The sequence below is a fragment of the Orbicella faveolata genome, unplaced genomic scaffold, assembly GCF_042242905.1.
Source record: "Orbicella faveolata isolate gen_17 unplaced genomic scaffold, um_ofav_v1 contig_13, whole genome shotgun sequence".
In the NCBI taxonomy this organism is placed as follows: Eukaryota; Metazoa; Cnidaria; class Anthozoa; order Scleractinia; family Merulinidae; genus Orbicella; species Orbicella faveolata.
In genome coordinates this window covers 19,765,409-19,789,525 of record NW_028301540.1, presented here as the reverse complement: position 1 = coordinate 19,789,525, position 24,117 = coordinate 19,765,409, and the positions used below count along the sequence as shown (strand labels likewise).

The 24,117-nt window shown below is 39.2% G+C and overlaps 1 protein-coding gene, 1 non-coding gene and 3 pseudogenes across 2 annotated transcripts; 4 read left to right on the top strand and 1 right to left on the bottom strand.

Annotated features, from left to right (window-relative positions):
- Positions 1-5,220: 5,220 nt before the first annotated feature.
- On the top strand, positions 5,221-8,925 carry LOC149115495 (uncharacterized; annotated as a pseudogene).
- LOC149115496 (uncharacterized) lies at positions 5,687-8,925 on the top strand (annotated as a pseudogene).
- Positions 8,926-9,885: 960 nt separating this feature from the next.
- On the bottom strand, positions 9,886-9,958 carry Trnat-ggu (transfer RNA threonine (anticodon GGU)). The gene has a single exon. It is a non-coding gene; the product is annotated as a tRNA-Thr (tRNA).
- Positions 9,959-19,443: 9,485 nt separating this feature from the next.
- On the top strand, positions 19,444-20,298 carry LOC149115493 (uncharacterized; annotated as a pseudogene).
- A 2,798-nt stretch (positions 20,299-23,096) lies between these two features.
- On the top strand, positions 23,097-23,879 carry LOC149115492 (uncharacterized). Its single transcript, XM_089283843.1, has one exon. The coding sequence runs from the start codon at positions 23,408-23,410 to the stop codon at positions 23,807-23,809; it is 402 nt and encodes a 133-aa protein (XP_089139969.1). The 5' UTR covers positions 23,097-23,407; the 3' UTR covers positions 23,810-23,879.
- The last annotated feature ends 238 nt before the right edge of the window (positions 23,880-24,117 follow it).

The window sequence follows — 24,117 nt, the reverse complement described above, 5'->3', positions numbered from 1 at the left end:
AAGAGTTCTTGCTTTCGCTTTCTCTTTGGGCTGGGTGTTCCTGAGGTTACACGAGCGCGAACAAAGTTCCCACAGTTTAAACATGAACATGACTCTGAGCAGCCAACTGCAACTTATGAACATGTCGACTTACGTTTTCCGTCTTTGCACGGCGACATTTCAGTGGGATCCGGCTTTATTTTCAGGCTGACGACCTCTACCACATCCACACCTTGTACGAACGATTGTTTCTCCGCCCCTATTTTGTTGCCCATCGTTGATGTTGTAATCATTATTACAATTATAACATTGGCATCTTCGAGTGCAGGGTCGTTTGTGTTCAAAGGAAGTCAGTACACTTGGAGGCCACGCATGAAACTTTGTTGGGGTCTTTGGTATTCTTACCGCATGTACATTTTCCCTCATTAAAGACATCTTGATCGATCTCATCCGTACTTAGAATTTCTAAAAAAAGAAGAAAGAAACGTTCTATTTTATAGAACAAAAGTACTGAAGGACAATATAATTCGTTACATGTAGTGATAAATATGGAGAATTCGTATAGTGTGATCGTCCGGGTGAGTGTAGTTCTGAAAAGCAATGTGATTGTTGGCATCACCATTTCTCGTGGCTCGTTTGTGTGTCGTAACGTAGTTGTAGGTTTGTGTTTTAACCTACAACTACGTTACGACACTTACTGACCAACGTGAAAGACAGAGACGAACCTAACGACAGACAGGGAGCAGTTTACAAGATCAAATGGTCCGACTGCCAGGCTTCCTTTATTGGTGGGACTGACTGAACACAAACGAGCCACGAGAAATGGTGATGCCAACAATCACATTGCTGTACATCATCAACTGACAAACCACAGCATTGACTGGGACTCTTCTCAGTGCTAAACCTACAGTACAAACTATTTTCAACGACTGACTCTGGAAAGCTGGTACACTAACCTAGAACAAACGCCTCTTAACAGATGTCAGCAACTACCGGCGCCTTACAAACGACTTATCCATGACAGAAACGAAACCGACAAACGGACTTCTAACAGACCGACTACAATACACGGACCAAAAACCGACCTATTTGACTAATAGACGGATCGAAGCCCACCAATGACTGATGACAAACTTTACACGAGTCTTTCAGCCAATACCATCATGGCTATACTGACCAATCACGTTCAACGGACCAGACTTATAACATCATCGACTAACAAACACCATTCACCTGACACTGAAGATGACTTCCGCTCAGGTCGTCGAAACGTCAGTCACCAACAACAGTTCTTTTCAGAACTACACTCACCCGGACGATCACACTATAAAAACTACTGATACTCCTGGGTTCAAACCATTTACTGTAATATGGAGAATGAAACAAAATCCAAAGCCTTTTGAATAACCATTTTCAAAAACCTTTCACTGAGTTCTGTTGGACCTCTTAGTTTACGAAAAACTGGAATGTTGGCAAGTTCCATCGTCTCACGGAAGCTGGACAAAACATGCTAAGGATGACCAGCATAATGTTGTTGATCTATCTATAAGTGCAACCCTTAATAATTTATCTCATTCCCAGCCAACGTTTTCGCGGGAAAAACAATAAAAACCTAGCGCTCGTCAAAAATATGTTTTTTCACTAGAAATTCAGCTCGGAACAAATATAAATTTATATTCGTTTGAATCGTCGATGAAATGACCTTTTCCGGAAATTTTTTCCTTCACGGTCAACGAAAATCTCTGATTACAAAGTCACGCCGAACCCTAGGCTCGATTTCCGCCGCTCCCTCGGGTCCGCGTGCCTCCCCGAGAAGAGACGGCTGGACGCGTGAGCGACCGATCGTGTCAGTGACGTAATTTCAAAATTTAATTGATGTATCGTTACTGGTCACCGGAAATGTCATCGGATACCAAACATATGGTATCTCGCGCCAAATCTTATCATAGTTTGTTATTAAAGCGCCAACACTGCAAACATGTGCTGTACGCGTTTACACTGTTTTCCGCGCGGTGTTTACAATTTCAGATGTAGTTATTTTAATGGCTGAAGCAAGTTTGAAGTCTAGCGGTGAAACACCCATAAAATCTTCGGCTTCAAGTTCTTCCGGATGCCTGTTTTGCGGTACACAGCAAACTGATTCACGAAAAAAAACAATTGAATTTACTCCTTTGTGAAAAACAAGAGTGTCAAATTACACTTTGTAACTAAAAAACAAAAATATCTCGTTATATTTGCATGCAACAAGAACAAAACAATCGTTACCCGCACTTACTATTGTGAACGTTAGAACTGTTTCAAATCTAAATCTCGTCCCCTCTAAAACATGTCCTAAGAACTAGACGCGACGATTCGTGGCCTCTAATTGAATTTACTCCTTGTGACTGAAAAACAAAAGTATCAATGTCGAGGAAAAGGTTGTTGTTATTTATCGTGGTAGATGCAATAATAAAGTGTATTATCGTTTGTCTCACGATGTAGTCACTTGAGATGTAGATCGCGACGTTTCGACTGCTTACTGCTAGTCTTCTTCAGGCGTGAAGAATGATAAGTGATACCGTGCAATCAGTCGACCTTATCGCCTGAAGAAGACTAGCAGTAAGCAGTCGAAACGTCGCGATCTACATCTCAAGTGACTACATCGTGAGACAAACGATAATACACTTTATTAAAAGTATCAAGTAACCTTTCTAACTAAAAATAAAAATATCTCGTTGCATTTGCATACTACTAACTCACGAACTGTTTCAAACCTCAAGGCTCATCTCGTTCATTTAACTAAAATCCTCAGCCTAACCCACAGAAAATGTCGAAGTAAACCCAATATATGAATACTTCCTCCTCTTTTATAGAAGAATAGATATGGCCGTTCTGAACTCTATCGAGACCAAATCTTCTCACATACCATTTACCTTTACAACAAGAAATTTGTAAATTTTATTTTTAATAACATTTTTTACTGTAAAGCGCCATGAGCCCTGGATATGGCGCTATAGAAATCTATTATTATTATTATTATTATTATTATTATTATAAGAAATTTGATTGGCTGTTTATAGTAGATCCAATCTGATTGGTGTGACATACATACATCTCTCACTCACTCACTCACTCACTCACTCACTCACTCACTCACTCATGGCGGTTGAAATAATCCGTCGCAGTCAACATTAGTGAACTTAGCATGTAAAAGGCGATACCTGCTCTACAATTTAACATCTGTACAATTTAACATCTTTGTATTGAGAAAATGCCAGGCGGGAAGCAATCTAAAACAGCTTTGTTCGAGGAAATCGATTTCAACATTTATAATGATGGCGACAGGACAGCAGCGTACATGACCGACAAAGACGGCGTATCGTTGTGGATGAAGTGCATTGACGAACATTACAAAAGTCTTTCTCACGATATAGAGTGGAGCAAATGCGATTATCAAGCCAAGATGATGGCGCAAATATAAGAACATGCAGATAATACACGTGGCGCCACGAACAAGAAGGCAGACAAGATAGGAAACATAACAATTTCCTTTTATCTGACAACATGCCGTATTCTAATCCAAGGAAACCAGTGCGGTAAATGGTGTCGAGAGGTGTTTCCATGCATAAAGCGCGCGTGGAAACGGCAAGGCAAACTGGAGGTTCTGGCGATTCACACCAGACAGCAGATGACCTTTTAGCAGAGTTAAATGCTTCAAATGGCTCTGACGATGCCGAAGATGTCGCCTGTGACAACTCTACCACTCATACAACCACCGGACCAAACCTTCAACTACAGCAACCGTCCTCCCAAACTCGACGGCGAAGCCTCCCAAGTACTCCATCTGGTCATCAGGACCACAGAGTTTTTGAAACACTGAAATCTTCAATAGAAAAGGTTATTGAGGAAAATATTACAACCAAGGAGACATTGCACAGCATGACATTAAAGCTCCAAGATTTTGATCACGTCCATGATCGCATGAAATCTTTAACAGCTGAACTCAACAGTTACAAAATCGAAGTTGAAAGCTGCCAGGAGAACATTAAAAGAGAACAAACACTGCGTAAATCTTTGGAAGATCAGTTGCAACATCAGGTAAATCAGTATCAGGAGTTAAAGAAGAAAATGACAGAAGACATGGCGCAAGTGTATGCACGTGTTCGGGAATCGGAAGAAAACCTCGAGAAAGTCAAGAGCGAAAATAACAAGCTTCGCCAAAACAACAGCACGCTATTAAAGGAAAATGAAGCTATCCTGCAACGTGTCGAGGATTTAGAAAAAGAAACGAATGTTATACAAGAAAATTTATATGAAGGCGAGCTTGTAACTCGAGGCGATATTCAAAATCCAGACCGGAAATCTCAGTATTCGCAGCCACCACAAGAAGAGGCAATTATTCAAACTACAGGCCAAAATGAACAAACAAAGAAAGTTTTTAGAGACGTTAAGCCTGTTGGAGATACGATCGTCTTTGGTGATTCAAACACTCGAGGTCTAAATAGAAGAAGGTTAGCTATGGGCATTGGATCTCTTAGTGGCGCGACACTTGGTTCAGTCATTGCGTACATCAACAACGAGCCCACACCAAATGAAGCTGTCAAACGCGTCATTTACCATTTAGGCACACACAACATTAGAGATAACACAACCGATGAAATTAAAACCAAACTTAACACCTTAAAGATCAAGTCTGCAGATAAATTTCCGAACGCCAAAATATGCTTCTGTGAAATTCCTCCCAACCACCATGCGCCCAGTCCGAGAATAACTGAAGTTAATGAATACATAAAGTCGATGGATACAGCATTCCTCGAGGTAGACGCGAAAGACCCCGGTTTCTTCACACGAGACGGAGTCCATTACAACAAACAAGGCCTTGGACGTCTGACTGCTTCTATGAAGAAATGGGCAAGAGAAAATGGACACTCATTCGACGCCACTTCAGACCACTCAAAACAGCGCCGTTTTCAGGAAAAGCCATTCCTGTGGAACCAACAGAACCGCAGAAAAGGACGAAATTCACAGTGGAGGAACGCAGGTCCAGTGCAACAGTTAATCAACTTACTGCTGACAAGCCTTGGCAAACGTTAACCAGCTGTAAACCTTATCTGAGACACTTTTGTGAGACATATTTAGTTTTATATTTCCCCGATAATCAGTAAGTACTATATTTCCTTGTTAGTATTATCACAGCTTACATTTATTTTTTTCCGGGTTTTGTTGATCGTATAAATACATATATATTTTCTTTCTTTTCAAATGAACTCTTCATGGTTAAATCAAAATAATGTTTTCAATATAATTTCATGGAATATTCAAGGACTCAAAACCAGGCTAAAACCAACCAATCAAACCATTTCAAATACAAAATTAAATATCAAATCAATTAAATCTAATCTATCAAAATTCGATATTATTTGCTGACAAGAAGCATGGGCAAAAGATGAGTCATTAATGTTTCAGGATTACATAGTCCACTCGACCGTACGGAGCACGAAAAGTAAACGAGGTCAAGGCGGAGTATCTGTCTTGATAAAGAATAAACATTCAGACCTTGTTTTTCATATAAAGAGTGCCTCTCCAAACATAATTTGGTGTCACCTAAAACGACAGCTTTTTGGTATAAATTCAGACATTTATCTCGCGACGGTTTATTTACCCCCACTTCAGTCTCAGCGAAAAGCAAGTGAGACGTCCTAAACGTTTTAGAACAAGAAATACACAAGTATTCCAAACAAGGTAAAATCATTTTGCTTGGTGATTTAAATGCTAGGACTGGAACTTTAAATGACTTTATTGAAAATGATTGTTGCGATTTCCTGCCAGATGATGATGCATATAATCTCGATAAAAATTGGCCAAAACGAAACAACGGAGATTATACCGTTAACAAACTAGGAGGCGAAGTATTACGATTATGTATAGGAAACAAATTGAGAATATTGAACGGTAGAGCTACAAGTGATCTAGACGGCAAGCTAACATCATATCAATCCAATTGAGCAAGCACTGTTGATTACGGAATAGTCAGTGAAGATCTTCAAAACACAGTGCTAGGATTTCAAATACAGTATTTGACGCCTTATTCTGATCACTGTCCAATCGTTCTCAAATTAGCCTCCAGTAATCGTGACATCATGAACTACAACGCCTCAAAAAATACTCGAAGAAAGGGGGCGTTTCCACAAAACAGCTTCACCAAGTTTCTTTGGAAGTCAGAATGCAAAGATAAATTCCTAAGTGCATTATCGAGTATTGATATTCAAGACAGGCTTCAATCCTTTAATGCAGCACACCACAGCTCAATAGATGATGAGATTTCACAGTTCAATCAAATACTAAAATCAGTTGCAAAACTAAGCCTGGAGACATCACGTAAAACGCGAAAATGTACGAAGAAACACAAACCATGGTACGATAATAATTGCAGACAACTAAAGAAAAAGCTGCAGAAACTGGCGAAGGAAATAAATCCCACAGCTCCTCGATCACTGCGACAAGAATACTTTACCTTCAAAAAGAAATACAAAACGCTAGTAAAAAAGATGTACAAAACATATAAAAATCAACTTTCAAATGAAATAAACAATTTGAATTCCAACCGAAGCGGCGAATTCTGGAAACTAATAAACAAAATTCGTAAAAATGAGACCGTCGAAGAAAGTTGCGATATTTCGCCAGAAGATTGGATAAAACATTTTCAAAACCTTTTATATGACGAATCTCAAGAAACGAACGCAAACGTCATATTTCCAAACAATCCTGACCAAACAACAACTATGACCGATGAAATTTTAGACGCCCCTATCACTGCAAAAGAAATTCATGATCAAATATCTAAACTCTAAAATAAAAAGGCATCTGGTACGGACACCATCCTGAATGAAATGATCAAACATGGGCGGTATTATCTCATGCCTTCTCTAGAAAGAATATTCAACGACATCATTGAAAACGGCACCTTCCCAACTGAATGGAACATTGGTGTTATAAAACCAATATACAAACAAAAAGGCGATAAGAAATCTCCAGCCAATTATAGAGGAATTACTTTAACCAGCTGCTTAGGGAAACTATTCACATCAATTTTGCAAAACAGATTGAATAAGTTCATCGAGCAACATAATGTTCTAAATCCAGAACAATTTGGATTTAGACCAAACTCTAGAACCACGGATAGTTTATTTATTTTCGAGCAATTTCTCCATAAATACACCAAACATCACAAGAAACTTTATGTTGGTTTCATTGACTACGAGAAAGCCTTCGATAGCGTATGGCAATCCGGTATGATTCATAAATTACACAAATATGGAATTCAAGGAAAATTCTTGAATGTTATTAAGTCCATGTATTCGTCAATTAGGAGTTGTGTTAAAATTAATCAAAACACGCTTACCGAACTTTTTTCATGTAACAAAGGGATAAGACAAGGTGATGGCCTAAGTCCAGTTTTATTTTCGTTATTTATGAATGATCTACCGCAATATTTTAAACAGAACAAATCTCCAGGTGTGATGTTAGGGAATCGCTCTATAAACTGCTTAATGTATGCAGATGATTTATTAGTAATCAGTCCTTCTCCGGAAGGGCTGCAACAATCGCTCAATGTAATTCATCAACACGCTCAGCAATGGAAGCTCAAAGTCAACACTAAAAAGTCGAACATAATCATATTTAGTGGTAACGGGCAAAACAAAAACAATACAAATTTCAAATACAATAATGAAACTTTACAAATTGTCGATAAACAAACATATTTAGGTGTAGAAATGACTTCATCCGGTCGTTACACCTATGCAAGAGAAATTCTCAGCAAAAAAGCCACAAAAGTTCTCTCGATAATAAAATGATCCTTTTCTAACTCAGATTCAGCAACTATTGAGATTAAGAACAAACTTTTCGATGCCCTTGTTAAACCCGTGTTACTTTATGCATGTGAAATTTGGGGACCAGAACTATTGTCATACAGAACGCATTTTGATAAAAGCATAATTGAACAAGTCCACATTAAGTTCTGTAAACAAACACTAAACATCCCATGGTATACAGAAAATATTGCCTGCAGGGCAGAGCTTGGGAGGTACCCTTTAAGCATTGATATAAAAGCCTCAATCTTTAGCTATTGGCAAAGATTGAAGCATTCTTGTAGCAACGTTTTGTTACGTGAAGCATTTCAATATGCAACAACTTCTACACCTTTCTTTGATGTTACAATTAATGAAGAAATCACTAGGGGGTATCAAGTAACAGAATCAACAGAACCAGTAACACGGCAACACTTCAAGAACAGTCGATTAAAAATAAACAAAAATCTTAGAAATCAGTATTCACAGAACTGGCTTGAGACTAAGAACAGTTCATCAACAACTTCAAGGGAAAAATTTACGCACAAGGAAGTTAAAAAGAGTTATCAATTTGAAAATTACCTGAAAACGGTTACAAACTCAGCACACAGAACTAGCCTGACAAGGCTTAGGTTAGGATGTCACGCATTACGAATACAAACTGGAAAATATGAAAATAAAGGAGCATCAATCCCAGTAGAGGAAAGAACATGCTTAGTATGCAAAGAAAATTGCGTAGAACAGGAACAGCATTTCTTGATGTATTGCCAGGGGTACGCTACCATAAGAGTTGAGCTCCATTCTCACATTTCAAAAAAATATGCACTTTACGCAAATCTGAGCGATAACGAGAGAACTAAGTACTTACTTAGAGCTGACAATAGAGTTACATCAAAAATAATAGGTAAATATATCAACTTAATGTTTAAAAAAAGAAAAGAGATTCTCAACTTGCAAACGAAATGAGCATTATAATTTTTATTTAATTTTATTTGAATTATAAAAGAATCAAGTGAATGTTATTTCTTATTGTACTAGTTAATGTTAAACCTTTATTGTAAACAGACCAATACCTCCCTTTGGAGAGTAAGGCGCAATAAAGATATACTATACTATACTATACTATACTATACTATACTATACTATACTATACTATACTATACTATACTATACTATACTATACTATACTAAACTATACTATACTATACTATACTATACTATACTATACTATACTGTACTATACTATACTCACTCACTCACTCACTCACTCACTCATCCATTGACCCGTCCATAACATACCCGACGCGCCGACTAAGAAGTATTTGTTTTACAAAAAAATAACGAAACCGAAACATGTTTCGCCGCCATTTTTGTTCAGGATTTGCCTTCGATTCGATAACTTTTTATTCGCTGTTAGCAATTTACGACAGCTCTGGGACAATCAGGATTAAGGGAATGAAGGACCAGCTTTGTGCTATTTTCCTGGCGAGCGCGGTTGCATTCTTGGTTGCCTGGAGAGGTTTCCCCGTCTCAGGAAGAGAACGAAGCTGAAGTTTTTATTTTGCTGTGGAAATTTCAAGGTTTATTACCTGCCATCTTCGCACCGACCAATTATTCTTCTCTAATTTCTGTGGAAAATAGCGATGTCGAACTGTTTCATGTCTGCAATTCAAGATATATCGCGAAGCCTCCGAACGTAAGTCTTTAAAATATTCTTAACTGTTCAGAGTTGTGCATTTAAACTGGAGCTTACATTAAACAAGCTTTTCTGTCTAAAGTTTTTTCCGTCTTAACTTACTCTCTTATGAAAGACTGCATTTGCTTTATGATTTTCTTGTAATATGTTGAGTCTGATCACTTTTTTCGAGTAATTTAAATCATGAAACTTGAAGGCAGTTGCAGATCAGTCAACAACATTGGAAATAGCTGCCGGTTTGCACGTCTCGATAATACAGTGATATATTATAGAGGTTTTGAAACCTCCATCCTTTACTGTTCAGTACCAATGTGAACTCGCAAATTTGTAAGTAAATTTTCCAATTTAAGCAATTGGAAAGAAGAAGCCTGAAAAAAATCAGGGCTTCAACGGGATTCGAACCCGTGACCTCCGCGATACCAGTGCGATGCTCTACCAACTGAGCTATGAAGCCACACATTGGGAGCGAGGCCACTTAATTGAGTTCATATCTTCCCGTGAGGAGTGAAATGATGTGAAGTTTATATGAAGCCGTTGAAGCCCTGATTTTTTTCAGGCTTCTTCTTTCCAATTGCTTAAATTGGAAAATTAACTGCGATGATCATTCTTCACGCTCCGGTAGTTGTTGACATCTGTTAAGAGGCGTTTGTTCTAGGTTAGTGTACCAGCTTTCCAGAGTCAGTCGTTGAAAATAGTTTGTACTGTAGGTTAAGCACTGAGCAGAGTCCCAGTCAATGCTGTGGTTTGTCAGTTGATGATGTATAGCAATCTGATTGTTGTCATCACCATTTCTCGTGGCTCGTTTGTGTTCAGTCAGTCTCGTGTTAAGGTTTCTGCCAATCTCACCAATGTAGGAAGCCTGACAGTCGGAGCATTTGATCTTGTAAACTGCTGCCTGTCTGTCGTTAGGTTCGTCTCGTCCGTCTTTCACGTTGGTCAGTAAGTGTCGTAACGTAGTTGTAGGTTTGTGGGCTACACGAATGTTGTGGGGCTGTAGGATCCGTGAGATGATCTCAGAAGTGCTCTTAATGTAAGGCATAGTCACTATAGTAACAGGTGTAGTGTTCCTGTTCGTAGCGTCAGCTTCAGTAGGTCGGTTGTAGGTCAGCGTTGTAGTTGTTTTTTGTGAAAAACACGTTCAAGGTATCTGTTTTCGTCACGTAAGCTGTCCGGTGTGTCACAAACTAGTTGCGTTCGTCTCGTTAAAGTCTTTATAGTTGTGACTTTGTGTGAAGTCGGGTTGTAGGATGGTTCGTCAAGTAATCTGTTGGTATGCGTCGGTTTTCTGTACACTGTCGTTCGTAGTTCGTTGTTGTCGCGGCTTACCAAACAGTCTAGAAAAGGAAGTTTTCCATTTTCTTCGATCTCTTTAGTAAACTGGATGTCGGCGTTCTGTTCGTTTAGGTGGTCGTGAAAATCGTCAATTTCGTCTTTGTGAACGGCGGTAAAGGTGTCGTCAACGTAGCGTGACCAAAGCGGTATCGTTTGTCGGCAAGTTGCAAGGGCGCGTTCCTCCACGTGTTGCATCACAATTTCTGCGACAACAACAGAAACAGGCGACCCCATTGCTGTTCCATGCAACTGTTTGTAGTGTTTACCGTTGTACTGAAAGTAAGTCGATGTAAGGTAAAGGTGCAGTAAGTCCATGATGTCTTCTGTCGGTAACGGTAGTTTAACAGTAGATTGTTTTATGGCGGTCTCGGTACACTGTAATGCCAGTTGAAGTGAAATACTGGTGAACATCAAAAGACACAAGTTTGTAGTCGTCAGATATCTGTACTGTCTTAATAGCGTCAATAAAGTTCTCCGTAGATTGTAGTTTGCGTCTTGATTTGTCAGTAAGGGTTTGCAGTATGGTCGTTAAATACTCAGACAGTTGATACGTAGGGGACCCACAGAATGACTCTATAGGTCGCATCGGTATACCAGGTTTGTGTAGTTTCGGTAGTCCGTAAAGTTTCGGTGGTTGAGGCACTGAGCACCTCAGTCGATAGTAGCGTTGAGTGTCAATAGCGTCAGTCTTTTTAAGCGTAATTATTTTGCTGTTAAGTTTACGTTGAAGTGCTGGCGTCGGGTCGCGTTTAAGTTCTTCGTAAGTTTGTTTGTCGTTAACAAATGCGTCCATTTTCTCAAAGTAGTCAGTCTTGTCCATAACAACAGTGACACGTTCGTTGTCGGCTGGTAGTATGACAATGTTGTTGTCGAACACCTTTCTTTTGTACTTGCTTATTCTAACTCTGTGACCTACTTTAAACTTCGGTTTTGATGATGGTTCTGTATTACCATTCAGATTGAAATATACAGTTCCTTCGTTCTTTTTTTTACTAGCTTCAACAGGTGTCATTTTAATTGAACTGTGTTTGGTGTTATTGTACTGTTGTAAAATTGTGGGTAGAATTTTCAAATAGTGTGTATTAGCCTGCATAGTAAACTGCTTCCACTTTTTGGTTTTTATTGTTTTATTCTATCGTTCACAAACAGATGATTTTTCTTCATTTTAAGTGGAATACAATGTTATTTTACTCTTGTTTAATAAGTCTTTGAAATGTTTATTGTAATACTCTTTGCCCTTATCAGTCCATAAATATTGTGGTTTTCTTCCCTCCTTGAAAATGGTTTTGTATGCTTCGGTTAGAGTTTCGCCTTTTTCATCCTTTAATGGAACAATCCAACCGTATTTACGAAACACGTCTAAGACCATCAGAAGCCCTTGGTCCACTTGCTGAACTGCTGCATTTCAACTAAATCAGAACACCATATTTCGTCGATATGATTCACTATCACACGCCTTCGAGTAAAGTTACGTTCTATTGGTTTATGTAATTCATCTGCTAATTTTTCTGGCCAGTTTACTTCACTCGACGGCTTTTTCCGTTTTTTTGAACACCAAGACCTAGTTTTTTTTATGAATCAAGAATCGTGCTGTTGATCCCCATTTTGGCATTTCACCATATGGAATTTCATCCAACGATTTAACCATTTTTCTGTCACAATCTCCCTTGTTTTTGCCCATATCATAACAAATATCGTTATAAGCCGCTATTTCATCCACTTTGTTATACGGTTGTACATACCATTTTGTAACTTGACTCGTATTTTTATCATACTCCAATTGTTTTTCAAGTGGATTATATGGGCCCATATATTTGTACTTTCCTGGTGTCCATCCAGCCTTTGGTTTTGGTATTTTACCAAAAGCTTTGTGTGTGTCAATTGCACCACCAATTGGATTCCATGTTGGTCTAGTCTTGTAACCCATATAAAGAGCCCACTTACCTAAACTCTTTTTTCCTCCTTTCTTCAGCATGTCTTTCATCTGCATTCGGTTCAGGTCTTTGGAATAAAGTGGGACCAGTTATGACTTTCTTCGCTCCTTCCCAGTCAACATATGGAAACGGTAATGATACAACACTTCCCTTGTACATATCAGCATCAAGATCCATTCTGTCGGTTTTATATTTGTAATTTGATTATGGGAAATGACTGGTATTTTATCAGTAAATTTAAAATTAAGATTACAACTCTCATGAGCAGTATTTACCTGTCACATGACAATGATCTCTGACTCTTTTGTATGTTTTATCGTATTTTTTTGCCACAAATATGGCATTCTGTTGCTTGTTTGAAATTCTTTTCATCTTCATCAGTTATTTTCAGCGGTTTACTAAATTCATATTTGATAGTATTTCTGCAGTATTTCACTTCATCTATCACTTTCGCCATAAATTTATACACAGCATTTTCACCTCGATAAGATTGAACTGGTTTCGAATACTTACCATCATAACAGCATACCACTTTATAGCCGAAACTACAATCTGTGTGTTTTTGATATGCTTCAGTATAGGATTTACTATCATTTGGTTTAAATGAATCTACTTTTTCTGTTATAGCTTCGAAATCAGCATGAATCACAAATGGTGCTTGTAACTGTCGGCTGTAATTTTGAAACTTAATTTTCTCACCCTTTTGTGGCATTTTTATTGCTTGTTCACCATTAATTACAATACACTCAGTGTTATGTTTACTGAGAATATCTTCAGATGAGAAACACTGAATACAGTACGTACAAAAGTGTTTTCTATGCTCATATTTGGCTTGATTGTACATAAATCTGTTGAAGTCTTTGATCAGCATATAATGTTGTTTATCCTCATTGGTTATTAATAGAAGATTCAAATAATCAGCAAATCGTTCTTTGGAAACATAAATTGGATATGCTTGCTTATTTTCCGGCATATCCGAAAACATTAATTCTGATACTGTTCTGTTTTTCAGTTTTATCGAAATCATTGACTTTAACTGGAAATTCAACATTAGAATAGTCTAACTTATTAAGAGCAATTCTCCAGGAAAGTGAAGCAAAGTTGGAAATGAAAAATTTTAACTCCCCTTCATTTTTTGTGCGGAGGTAGGTTACCTTGGGGGATAAACAAAAGCAACCATATTTGGATCGGCAGATGTATCGTTGCCATGGTAACCGCACTAGATGACGTCGGTCTCAGGACCATGGTTTGAGCAAAAGTTCCACTCTCAAAAAGTAAAAGTAAACGAGTCTGTTTCTCGGGTGCATGGGAACCAATTCAAAGGAAATTCATACAGACGCTAGAGCCACTCTCCCATTTGATAAAATTCGCCGTTAAAGTATTTTGGGTTTTATAAACAAGAAGAAAATGCTCGCCTTACTATGTTCCCTGTGAGCCATTTAGACAAGCAGGAAAAGCAAGCACAACCATATTCGTAATTTCTCCGAAAGTACTCTTTCCACATAAACCAAATTAGCACCAGAGATTACACAGATATTGACGTTTCTAAATATCATAAAATCAATTTGGGGAAAACTATATTCTGGTCATGGGTGCTGAAGACACCTGAGGCAAATTGCAAAAAATTGCGAAATTGGTAATTTTGAGGGCTTTAGCATTTGGCTCAAACAGGCTTTAGAGAGAGAAAATCAGTTTCAAAAGTATCTTTTATCATCTTGTCTGTCACCTACATTTAGCTAATAGGGTTTTGGCCAACGAATTTGATGAAATATAAATTGATACAAAACCCACCTTAAATGTTTGGGAATTTCTCCAGGATGCTTTCGTCGCGTGGTTCTCTCCAGTGTCTCTCCTTCGCTTGCTCCATTTTCTTGACCAAATCTAGCGCTGACTCTAATTTAACGGTTACTGCCATCGAATATCCAGTTTGCCGTGTTTCAGACCAGAGATGATGATGCAAGAAGCCCGCATACACTTGACAAAGAATAGTTGAAAGATCAAAACATGGTCGTAATACTTGCGATTTCTGCCGTCGAGCACCTAAATTCATCATTATTATCCAACCAGGAAGTAAAGTAAATGTGTCGAGATCAATGTACAAAGCAAATGCATGCCTTTGAACAATCCAAAGTAACGTTTCTGGCTAAAATCGAGTTAGACATTGCAATAGTCGATAAGCCAAGAATGGTAAATAACTGAACGCGTAGGCCGGAAGTCCGAGAAGCACGACTGAAGCCAAAACAAAAAAAAAACAAAACAAAAACCCAAGAACCGAATAAAATTATCAAAGAAAAATTAAACGTTGAGCACCCTGGGAAACTAGGAACAAGGTTGAAATGTTTAGGTGCAAAGTCTATCTCGGATTCATACGTACCGCAGGGCCCCACGTTGAATTTTATTTGTTGTTGAATGAGTACAAGTGCAATCTGCGTTTTCGGCACGCACAGCATGAACTTCCCTTTTTTGCATACCTGTACAGACAGACAGAGTTCGAACGTCCAAGAGTTCTTGGAAAAACTAACTTCCTTGTTCTCATTCAAGCCTGCACATCATTTGTTGTTAACGAAAACCTGAACATATTTTAACACCTGTCAGTACTCCTGGACCGGATTTACTGTAGCTAAACCAAGAGACCATAAATGGTATCCTCTCCTATACAAACTTGATCCAGTGTAGTAAAGTCAATGGAGGCAATCAGGTTGCGTAAAACGATCAGTGAAGCGCTTTTCTTTTGTCCTCTTTATTCACCACTCTATTAAAACAGTCATAAAAGCGGATCAAAAGTCGTCCTTTTATCCCTCTATCAATGATATATTTACCAAAAATATCGAAGAAGAGACAATGCCATTGCGATAATGTCGCTTTATCTGAAGCTACAAAAACAAACAAACAAAAAGCGCGTATATCGCATTTTAAAAGTACATCCGGTCACCAGTTTTGATCCTCGCTTTTCCGGTCTACATACGTTGGGTCGTAAACAACGATTTCTTCGCATCTCAACCATGCACCACGGAATGTACGGCTCAATTTAGCCTTAATTTAGACTTAATTTAGAATCGTCGCAGACATGCATTTGCTTAGCTGTGATCTTGATGCATCTATTTAACTTCCTGGATGGATTGTATTGATGAATTATTTCGATACTCGACACACGACTGTGTTTCACCTGTTCGACTGTTCTTTATTCGGGTTAATGCATCATCATCTGTGGTCTAAAAGTACATGTTAGATTTGACCTTTCCGCTAGAGTCTGTGCAAGATTCGGTCAAGAAAATGGAGGGAGCGAACTGAGAAGAGACTCACACTATACGACAAAAGCATCCTGAAGAAATTCCCAAGAGTTGCAAGGTAGGCTTTGTTTCAATTTATATTTCATCAAATTCGTTGGCCAAGACCTAATCAATCAAATGTAGATAACAGATAAGATGATAGAAAATACATCTGAAGCTGCTATTCTCTATCTAAAGCCTGATTGAGCCAAATACTGGAGCCCTCAAAATTGCCAATTTTGCAGTTTTTTGCAACTTGCCTCGGGTGTCTTAAACACCCATGGCCAGAATTTAGTTTTCCCCAAATAGATTTTGTGATATTTAGAAACTTAAATATCTATGAAAGCTCTGCTGCTAATTTGGTTGTTTGGGAAAGAGTACTTTCGGAGAAATTACGAATATGGTTGTGCTTGTTTTTCCTGCTTGTCAAAATGACTGACAGGCAACATAGTAGGACGAGCATTGTCTTCTTGATTATAAAACCCAAAATACTTTAACGGCACATTTTATAAACTGGGAGAGTGGTTCTACCATCTGTATGAATTTCATTTGAATTGGTTTACATGCACCCGAGAAACAGACTCCTTTACTTTTACTTCTTGAGAGTGAATTTTTTGGTCAAAACATAGTCCTCAGGCCGACGTGATCAAGTGCGGTTACCATGGCAACAACACACCTGCCGATCCAAATATGGCTGTTTTTGTTCATCTCCCCAGGTAACCTACCTCCACACAAAAAATGAAGGGGGGTTAAAAATTTTCATTTCCAACTTTGCTTCACTTTCTCGGAGAATTGCTCTTAATAAGTGATCTGTCTGATTTCTTGATTCGCTGAGGATCTTTCTTTTGTGGATTCAAATGCCTGATATGACCTGATATGACACCATCTGAAGCATTCATTGTCCTTATTTTTCATATTGATCAAACCTTTTAGTGAGTTTCCCGACCCATTTGGAAGTTGAATATATACCTTTGCCGACAGTGGAACATATTTGACAATGTTCAGATAATGGTTATCAACTGATTCTATGATCCAACCACTTCCCTCTGATAGCCATTGCGCGATCTTTTCCAAAATCTCTTCCTGAGAAATTTTCAGTTGTTGATTTAAATCAATGATATTTGTGACAGTCTTAGCCTTACTATTAAAATAAGCTGTTTTACGTTTTATATGATGCTTTCCACTAGTACTATCAATTCCAACTTCAATATCATCATCATTTTGTTTATTATCAGGTACTTTTTTGGCAAAAGTTACTTTCAGAGTTTCATAAAATTTGAAATTCTAACTTGTTGCTGATTGAGATTTATTAAAATGATGTTCAATTGCTTGCCTGGTTGTTTGTAATTGAATCAGCGGATCACTTTTATTTTTCAAATCAACCTCACAAGTTTTAATAGGGTCTTTTAAAGCTAGTTTAACAGGCGTTTTTTTAGTTCTTGGAGCTGGTATTGGTTTTTTAGATTTAACACGAGGTTTTGGAACTGGTTTTTCTATCTTAAACATAGCACCAATAGGTAATTCCACCGCTTTAGTTCTCAAAGCTGGAACTGGTTTAATAGTTCTAGGTTTTGGAACTGGTTTATCTCTAAATTCAAGAGGTGGTGCAATTATATTTTCCTCATAATCATGTATCATTTGTTTAACATTTTTGCGGGGCGCTGGAATAGATTTTTTTAATTTTTGTTGATCTTTTAACAATAGATCAAGTAATTGTTTTTTTTGTCAATTTATTCAATTTTGATTTATTCATCATTACTATATTATAGCTAGATAATTTTTTATTCTCACAATTTCTATTTTTTATACTCATTACTACAATGTCTAAGGGCGTTTTCCTTTTATATGTTTTTCATTTTTCGAATTTCGGCTCTCCTGAGCCCATTTTGTGCTTTCCAGAGGCCCCGAGCAGCCCATTTTTATGCTGTTTCAGGCAGAAGCATTTTTTGTTTACCAGAGGCTGTTGGAGAGTGTTTTTTAGCCACGAAACAGCTCTGCTAAGTGTTTTCCAGCAGAAGGATTTTGACGATTTGCCGGGGGCTGGGAAACATAAAATGGATTCAGGAGAGGGCTTTCCATGAAGTTGCTCTGAGAAGCCTGAAAATGCGGTTTTCGAGGATAGTCTGTTGGAGGGCGTTTTTGCTTCGTTGAGGGGCCGTTGGAAGGCGTTTTTTTGTAAAGTGAGCTTGCACCGCTGTTTTTCATACTACTATGGCTAAAGCGATTGCCTTCCCATTTTAATATCAATACTTATAATATATAGATGTGGCCCAACGTTAAATCGGAAATCCTTATTTTACTTGAAAAGTGACAAATTTACTTCCTATCGTCGATTAATAATTCCTTTTGACATTAACTACGTTAAGACTTCTAACGGGCAAAGGGACATTTGCACGATGACCTCAATTATATAAAAGGAATATGAGAATTTGCAACGCAGAGCAACGCAAGTAAGCAAAGCGCCCCAAGTAGGCAAAGCACCTCAAGTACCATTCGATTCAACTGGCTAGCTGAGAGTAATTTCTGCCTGACGGATCAATAGCCTCAGGAAAAGAACAAACAAACAAAGCTAGCTAGCTACCAGATGCCACCTAAAGGCTGACGGAACCTGACTTGACCTGTCAACTCGGTGATAAAATGGTTCACATTGTTGGTTTTTCAGGTTTGCCTTGGTCATTTTGGTCCAGACAGAATTTAGCCCTATTTTACCTAGCCAAATTCTCAGCAGACCATTCGATTCAACTAGAGGTGCTTCACCTCAAGGAAGCAAAGCACCCCAGGTAAGAAAAGCATCCCAAGGAGGCAAAGAACCTCAAGTAGGAATGGTAACCAAATTCCTAGCAGACCATTCGACTCAACAAGAGGCTCTTCACCTCAAGTAAGCAAAGCACCCCAAGTAAGCAAAGCACCTCAAGATGGCAAAGAACCTCAAGTAAGCAAAGCACCTCAAGTAGGAAAGCACCCCCAGTAAGCAAAGCACCCCAAGTAAACAAAGCACCTCAAGTATGGAAAGCACCTCAAGTAAGCAAAGCACCCTAAGTAAACAAAGCACCTCAAGTAGAGAAAGCACCTCAAGTAGGCAAAGCATCCTAAGAAAGCAAAGCACCTCAAGGAGGCAAAGCACCTGAAGTGAGCAAAGCACCTCAAGTAAGCAAAGCAAAGCACCCAAAGTGAGTCGATGATGTTTTAAGTCTGGTCCGTTGAAAATGATTGGTTAATTTAGCCATGATGGTATAGGCTGAAAGAATCAAGTAAGCAAAGCACCTCAGCAAGTATGGTCTATCTCGTCAACGAGACTTATCAGAATCTGCCAAGGATAACATCAGAAGCAGAATTGCTTCCACGGTACAATCAGCTTCTATACCTGACAATAACTTGGCAAAAGACGAATAACAATCACTGAAATGACTGAAAAACGACAAAAAAACACAGTTATACTACCTGCCCACAAAGGACGTGTCACTGTTGTTATAGACAGGACTGACTACTTTGAGAAAATGGACGCACTTGTTAACGACAAACAAACTTACGAAGAACTTAAACGCGACCCGACGCCAGCACTTCAACGTAAACTTAACAGCAAAATATTTACGCTTAAAAAGACTGACGCTATTGACACTCAACGCTACTACCGACTGAGGTGCTCAGTACCACAACCAGCGAAACTTTAAGGACTATCGAAACTGCACAAACCTGGTATACCGATGGGACGTATAGTCTCATTCTGTGGGTTCCATACGTATCAACTGTCAAAGTACTTGACGACCACACTGCAAACCCTTACTGACAAATCAAGACGCAAACTACAATCTACGGAGAACTTTATTGACGCCATTAAGACAGTACAGATACCTGACGACTACAAACTTGTGTTTTTTAATGTGAAATCACTGTTCACCAGTATTCCACTTCAATTGGCTTTACAGTGTACCGAGACCGCCATAAAACAATCGACCGTGAAACTACCGTTACCGACAGAACACCATGGACTTACTGAACCTTTGCCTTACATCGACTTACTTTCAGTACAACGGTAAACACTACAAACAGTTGCATGGAACAGCAATGGGGTCGCCTGTGTTTGTTGTTGTCGCAGAAATCGTGATGCAACACGTGGAGGAACGCGCCCTTGTAACTTGCCGACAAACGATACCGCTTTGGTCACGCTACGTTGACGACACTTTTACCGCCGTTCGCAAAGACGAAATTGACGCTTTTCACGACCACCTAAACCAACAGAACGCCAACATCCAGTTTACTAGAGAGATCGAAGAAAATGGAAAACTTCCTTTCCTAGACTGTTTGGTAAGCCGCGACAACAACGAAACTATAGACTACACGACTATACAGACTTTGAGGAGACGAGCCCAACTAGGACAGCTTATGTGACGAAAACAGATACCTTGGACGTGTTTTTCACAAAAACAACGACAACGCTGACTTTATTAGACGAAACATTTACTGACCTACTGAAGCTGACGCAAAGAATAGGAATCCAACACCTGTTACTACAGTGACCATATCTTACATTAAGGGCACTTCTGAGACCATCTTACGGATCCTATTGCCCAACAACATCCGTGTAGCTCACAAACCTACACTGAACGAACTACGTTACAAAATTTACTGAGCAACGTGAAAGACAGGGACGAACTCAACAACAGCTAGACAGGGAGCAGTTTACAAGATCAAATGGTCCGACTGCCAGGCTTCCTTTATTGGTGGGACTGACTGAACACAAACGAGCCACGAGAAATGGTGATGCCAACAATCACATTGCTGTACATTATTGATCAACTGACAAACCACAACATAGATTGTGACTCTGCTCAGTGCTTAACCCACAGTACAAACTATTTTCAACGACTGACTCTGGAAAGCTGGTACACTAATCTGGAACAAACACCTCTTAACAGATGTCAACAACTACCGGCGCCTTACAAACGACTTATCCACGACGGAAACAAAACCGACAAACGGACTTCTAACATACCGACTTAATTTGACTTACAAAAGACGGACCAAAAACCGACCAATTTGATTAACAATAGACGGATCGAAACCGACCAATGACTGATGATAAACTTTACACGAGTCTTTCAGCCAATACCATCATGGCTAAACTGACCAATCACGTTCAACGGACCAAACTTATAACATCATCGACTGACAAACACTATTCACTTGACTGGCTATCTTTAAAACAGGGAACGGGGAACGGGGAATCTTTAAAATGGAGAATCTTTAAAAGCGCAAATCTTTAAAATGGGGAATCTTTAAAAGCGGGAATCTTTAAAACGGGGAATCTTTAAACCGGGGAATCTTTAAAAGCGGGAATCTTTAAAATGGGGAATCTTTAAAAGCGGGAATCTTTAAAATGGGGAATCTTTAAAAGTGGGAATCTTTAAAATGGGGAATCTTTAAAAGCGGGAATCTTTAAAAGCGGGAATCTTTAAAATGGGGAATCTTTAAAAGCAGGGAATCTTTAAAAGCGGGTAATTTCTTGTCAACCACTGTTTCGACTCTCCGTCCTTGTTCTTGGTTTTCGTGATAAAAATGGCTCCAAACGACCTTTCCCCCTATCACATCTTGTTCGCCGAGATCATTCCACTTTGACTGTGGAAGACCTTCAAAGCGACCGATTCGTTCTTCTTTAAAGTGAATGCAATGGGTACTTTGAAATTGTCTTTGCGTGACTGCATGGCACAGAAAGAGGTATCATGAAGCACACAATGACGGTTTATACGCGAAATTCGTCGCCACATCGTTCGGGCATCAAGCATCGAATTACTTTATTGCTGGTTTTCAGTGTCACGCAGTTCAAAATAAATCAAAATAAAAATCAAAACAGACAAAGTCCAGAATCTTGAAGAGAAAGAAGGTAAATATGCGAAGACTTTCGCCAAGATTCAGGTCACATTTTTTACCCAAATTTATAGAGTTTCTGATGGAGACGCCGTGCTGGCGCCCATCCGGATGGCGGCCGGAAACCAACAGAAACATCTGTCACTGAGGTTCGCTACAAAAGCGTGAATTTATCCCTCCAGGAACTCAGAAACATTTTAAAAATAATACTTTTTCTAATACATGAACTGTTCAGATAGCCAAATTTCCCGAAATAAGTCACTCTTTTAACCAACATGACAGCTTTGTTGCCCATCATGTAAATGCCGCGTCACGCAAAAGCTTAGAAATTCAGGCGTAGTCTATTACAAAACCAAGGAGCGAAAATTTGTATGAATATTAGTTTTCAGCTGCTCTTATACATCATGGAAGTAAAATCTCAGGAGGATCAGTAGTTTTGTAGTTTGAATTTTAGCGACGTCATGTGAAAACCAGATTTAGGGGACTGTTGATTTATCGATTAAATAACCAAAAACGTGTTTTCCTTGCCATATATTTGTCGTTAAGTCGCAAGTCCTTCCATTAGCACATGATAAGGCTACGACAAATATCCATCTTTGCGAAACTCAATTTAAAAACGTCACAGTCCGGAGTTAAGATAAATCCAGGCGGTTCGATTCTTTGGTCGGTCTAGCGGATCTCAAAGAGGCTAGTGAGAATCGAGATTTAAACCGCTCCACTATCCCACTAAACCGATGTGTTTTAATAGCGTGCAATATAATTACAATGAATAAATTTCACAACTGTTTCTGTACCTGTTGAGTTGGTACATGTGACAGAATAAATAGCTTCCGGTGGGAAACTGAGAGATTTTCGTTCACATTTCAGTAAAGATTAACGCTATTAAATATTCCCCATTTTAAAGATTGCCGCTTTTAAAGATTCCCCGTTTTAAAGATTTCCGCTTTTAAAGATTCCCCGTTTTAAAGATTCCCCATTTTAAAGATTCCTCATTTTAAAGATTCCCCGTTTTAAAGATTCTTCATTTTAAAGATTCCCCGTTTTAAAGATTTCCCATTTTAAAGATTCCCGCTTTTAAAGATTCCCCATCTTAAAGATTGCCGCTTTTAAAGATTTCCCATTTTAAAGATTCCCGCTTTTAAAGATTCCCCGTTTTAAAGATTCCCGCTTTCAAAGATTCCCCATTAGTAGTGAAGAACGCTCGTAGGGGCCGTAACCAATCAGCGTGCAGGGATTGTACCACGTGACCAAGATTTTCCCATACATTCTCTTAAAATGTAAAATCCAAGATGGCCCCTTGGTGGAGCAAAAATGGCGCCCACCGGAAATGACGTCATAGATCGCGCGCATGCGTAACTAAGGCGCGAGCCAATGCATGAAATCGAGGTTGTCACGTGGTTTGTCAAATAAGGCGTGAACCAATGAGAGAGGGTTCAGGTATGAATAAGAAGGTTTGTGTGAGTGTCGGGTGGGTATTGTTGTTTCGAGATTGACAAGAAGAAGATGGCCTCGGAGGAGAATAAGCCGAAGGTAGAGGTGGTTGAGATTCCTGCGGGAGCGTTACCGGACGTGATTCCGAAAGAAGAATTTGCGTCGCGAGTGTTGGATGCCGTGAAGGATGATCTTCTTGGAAAGATTATGAAAAGTGCCGTTAGTCACAGTACGGGTAACCTCCTGAAGAAAGAAATGACGAAGCTGGCCGATGAGGTGGTCAGGTTCAGACAAGCCACGTCTAAGAAGATGCTTGGTGACGAGTCTCTGACGGATAAGGACCCCGTGTGCTTGGAGAGGTTGCCGGATAGTTTTGAGGCCGGATGGAAAAAGTGGAAAGGCGGTTGGGGCGACAGAGAAGAGTTGGCGTACCAAGCATTTATCAAAACGATGACGTCACCACCAGAGGAGTGAAAAAACACAAGATTTTTAATAATGCCTGTAACAAAATGAACTAATAAAGATCCTTTAACGAGAGAATGTACATGGTTTGTTGTGTGATTTTTTGCATCATCTTGAGTGCTTGCACGTCATTGGTTCCCAGGTGCACGAGGGATAACATCATGGTCTGTGGGGTGAGAAATTCTCCGTGAAAGCCTGAGGAGGATTCGAAAACGCGTCCGAAGGGCCAGACATCGGAGAGGTCTCTTCTCATGTACCATGGGTAGGGAAAATGTTGGGTGAGGAAGAGGAGCATGACATCTTCGTCGGGGTGGGGTGCT

Excerpts from the sequence above, each read along its gene's own strand:
- LOC149115492 (XM_089283843.1), top strand. The coding sequence starts at position 23,408 with ATGGCCTCGGAGGAGAATAAGCCGAAGGTAGAGGTGGTTGAGATTCCT.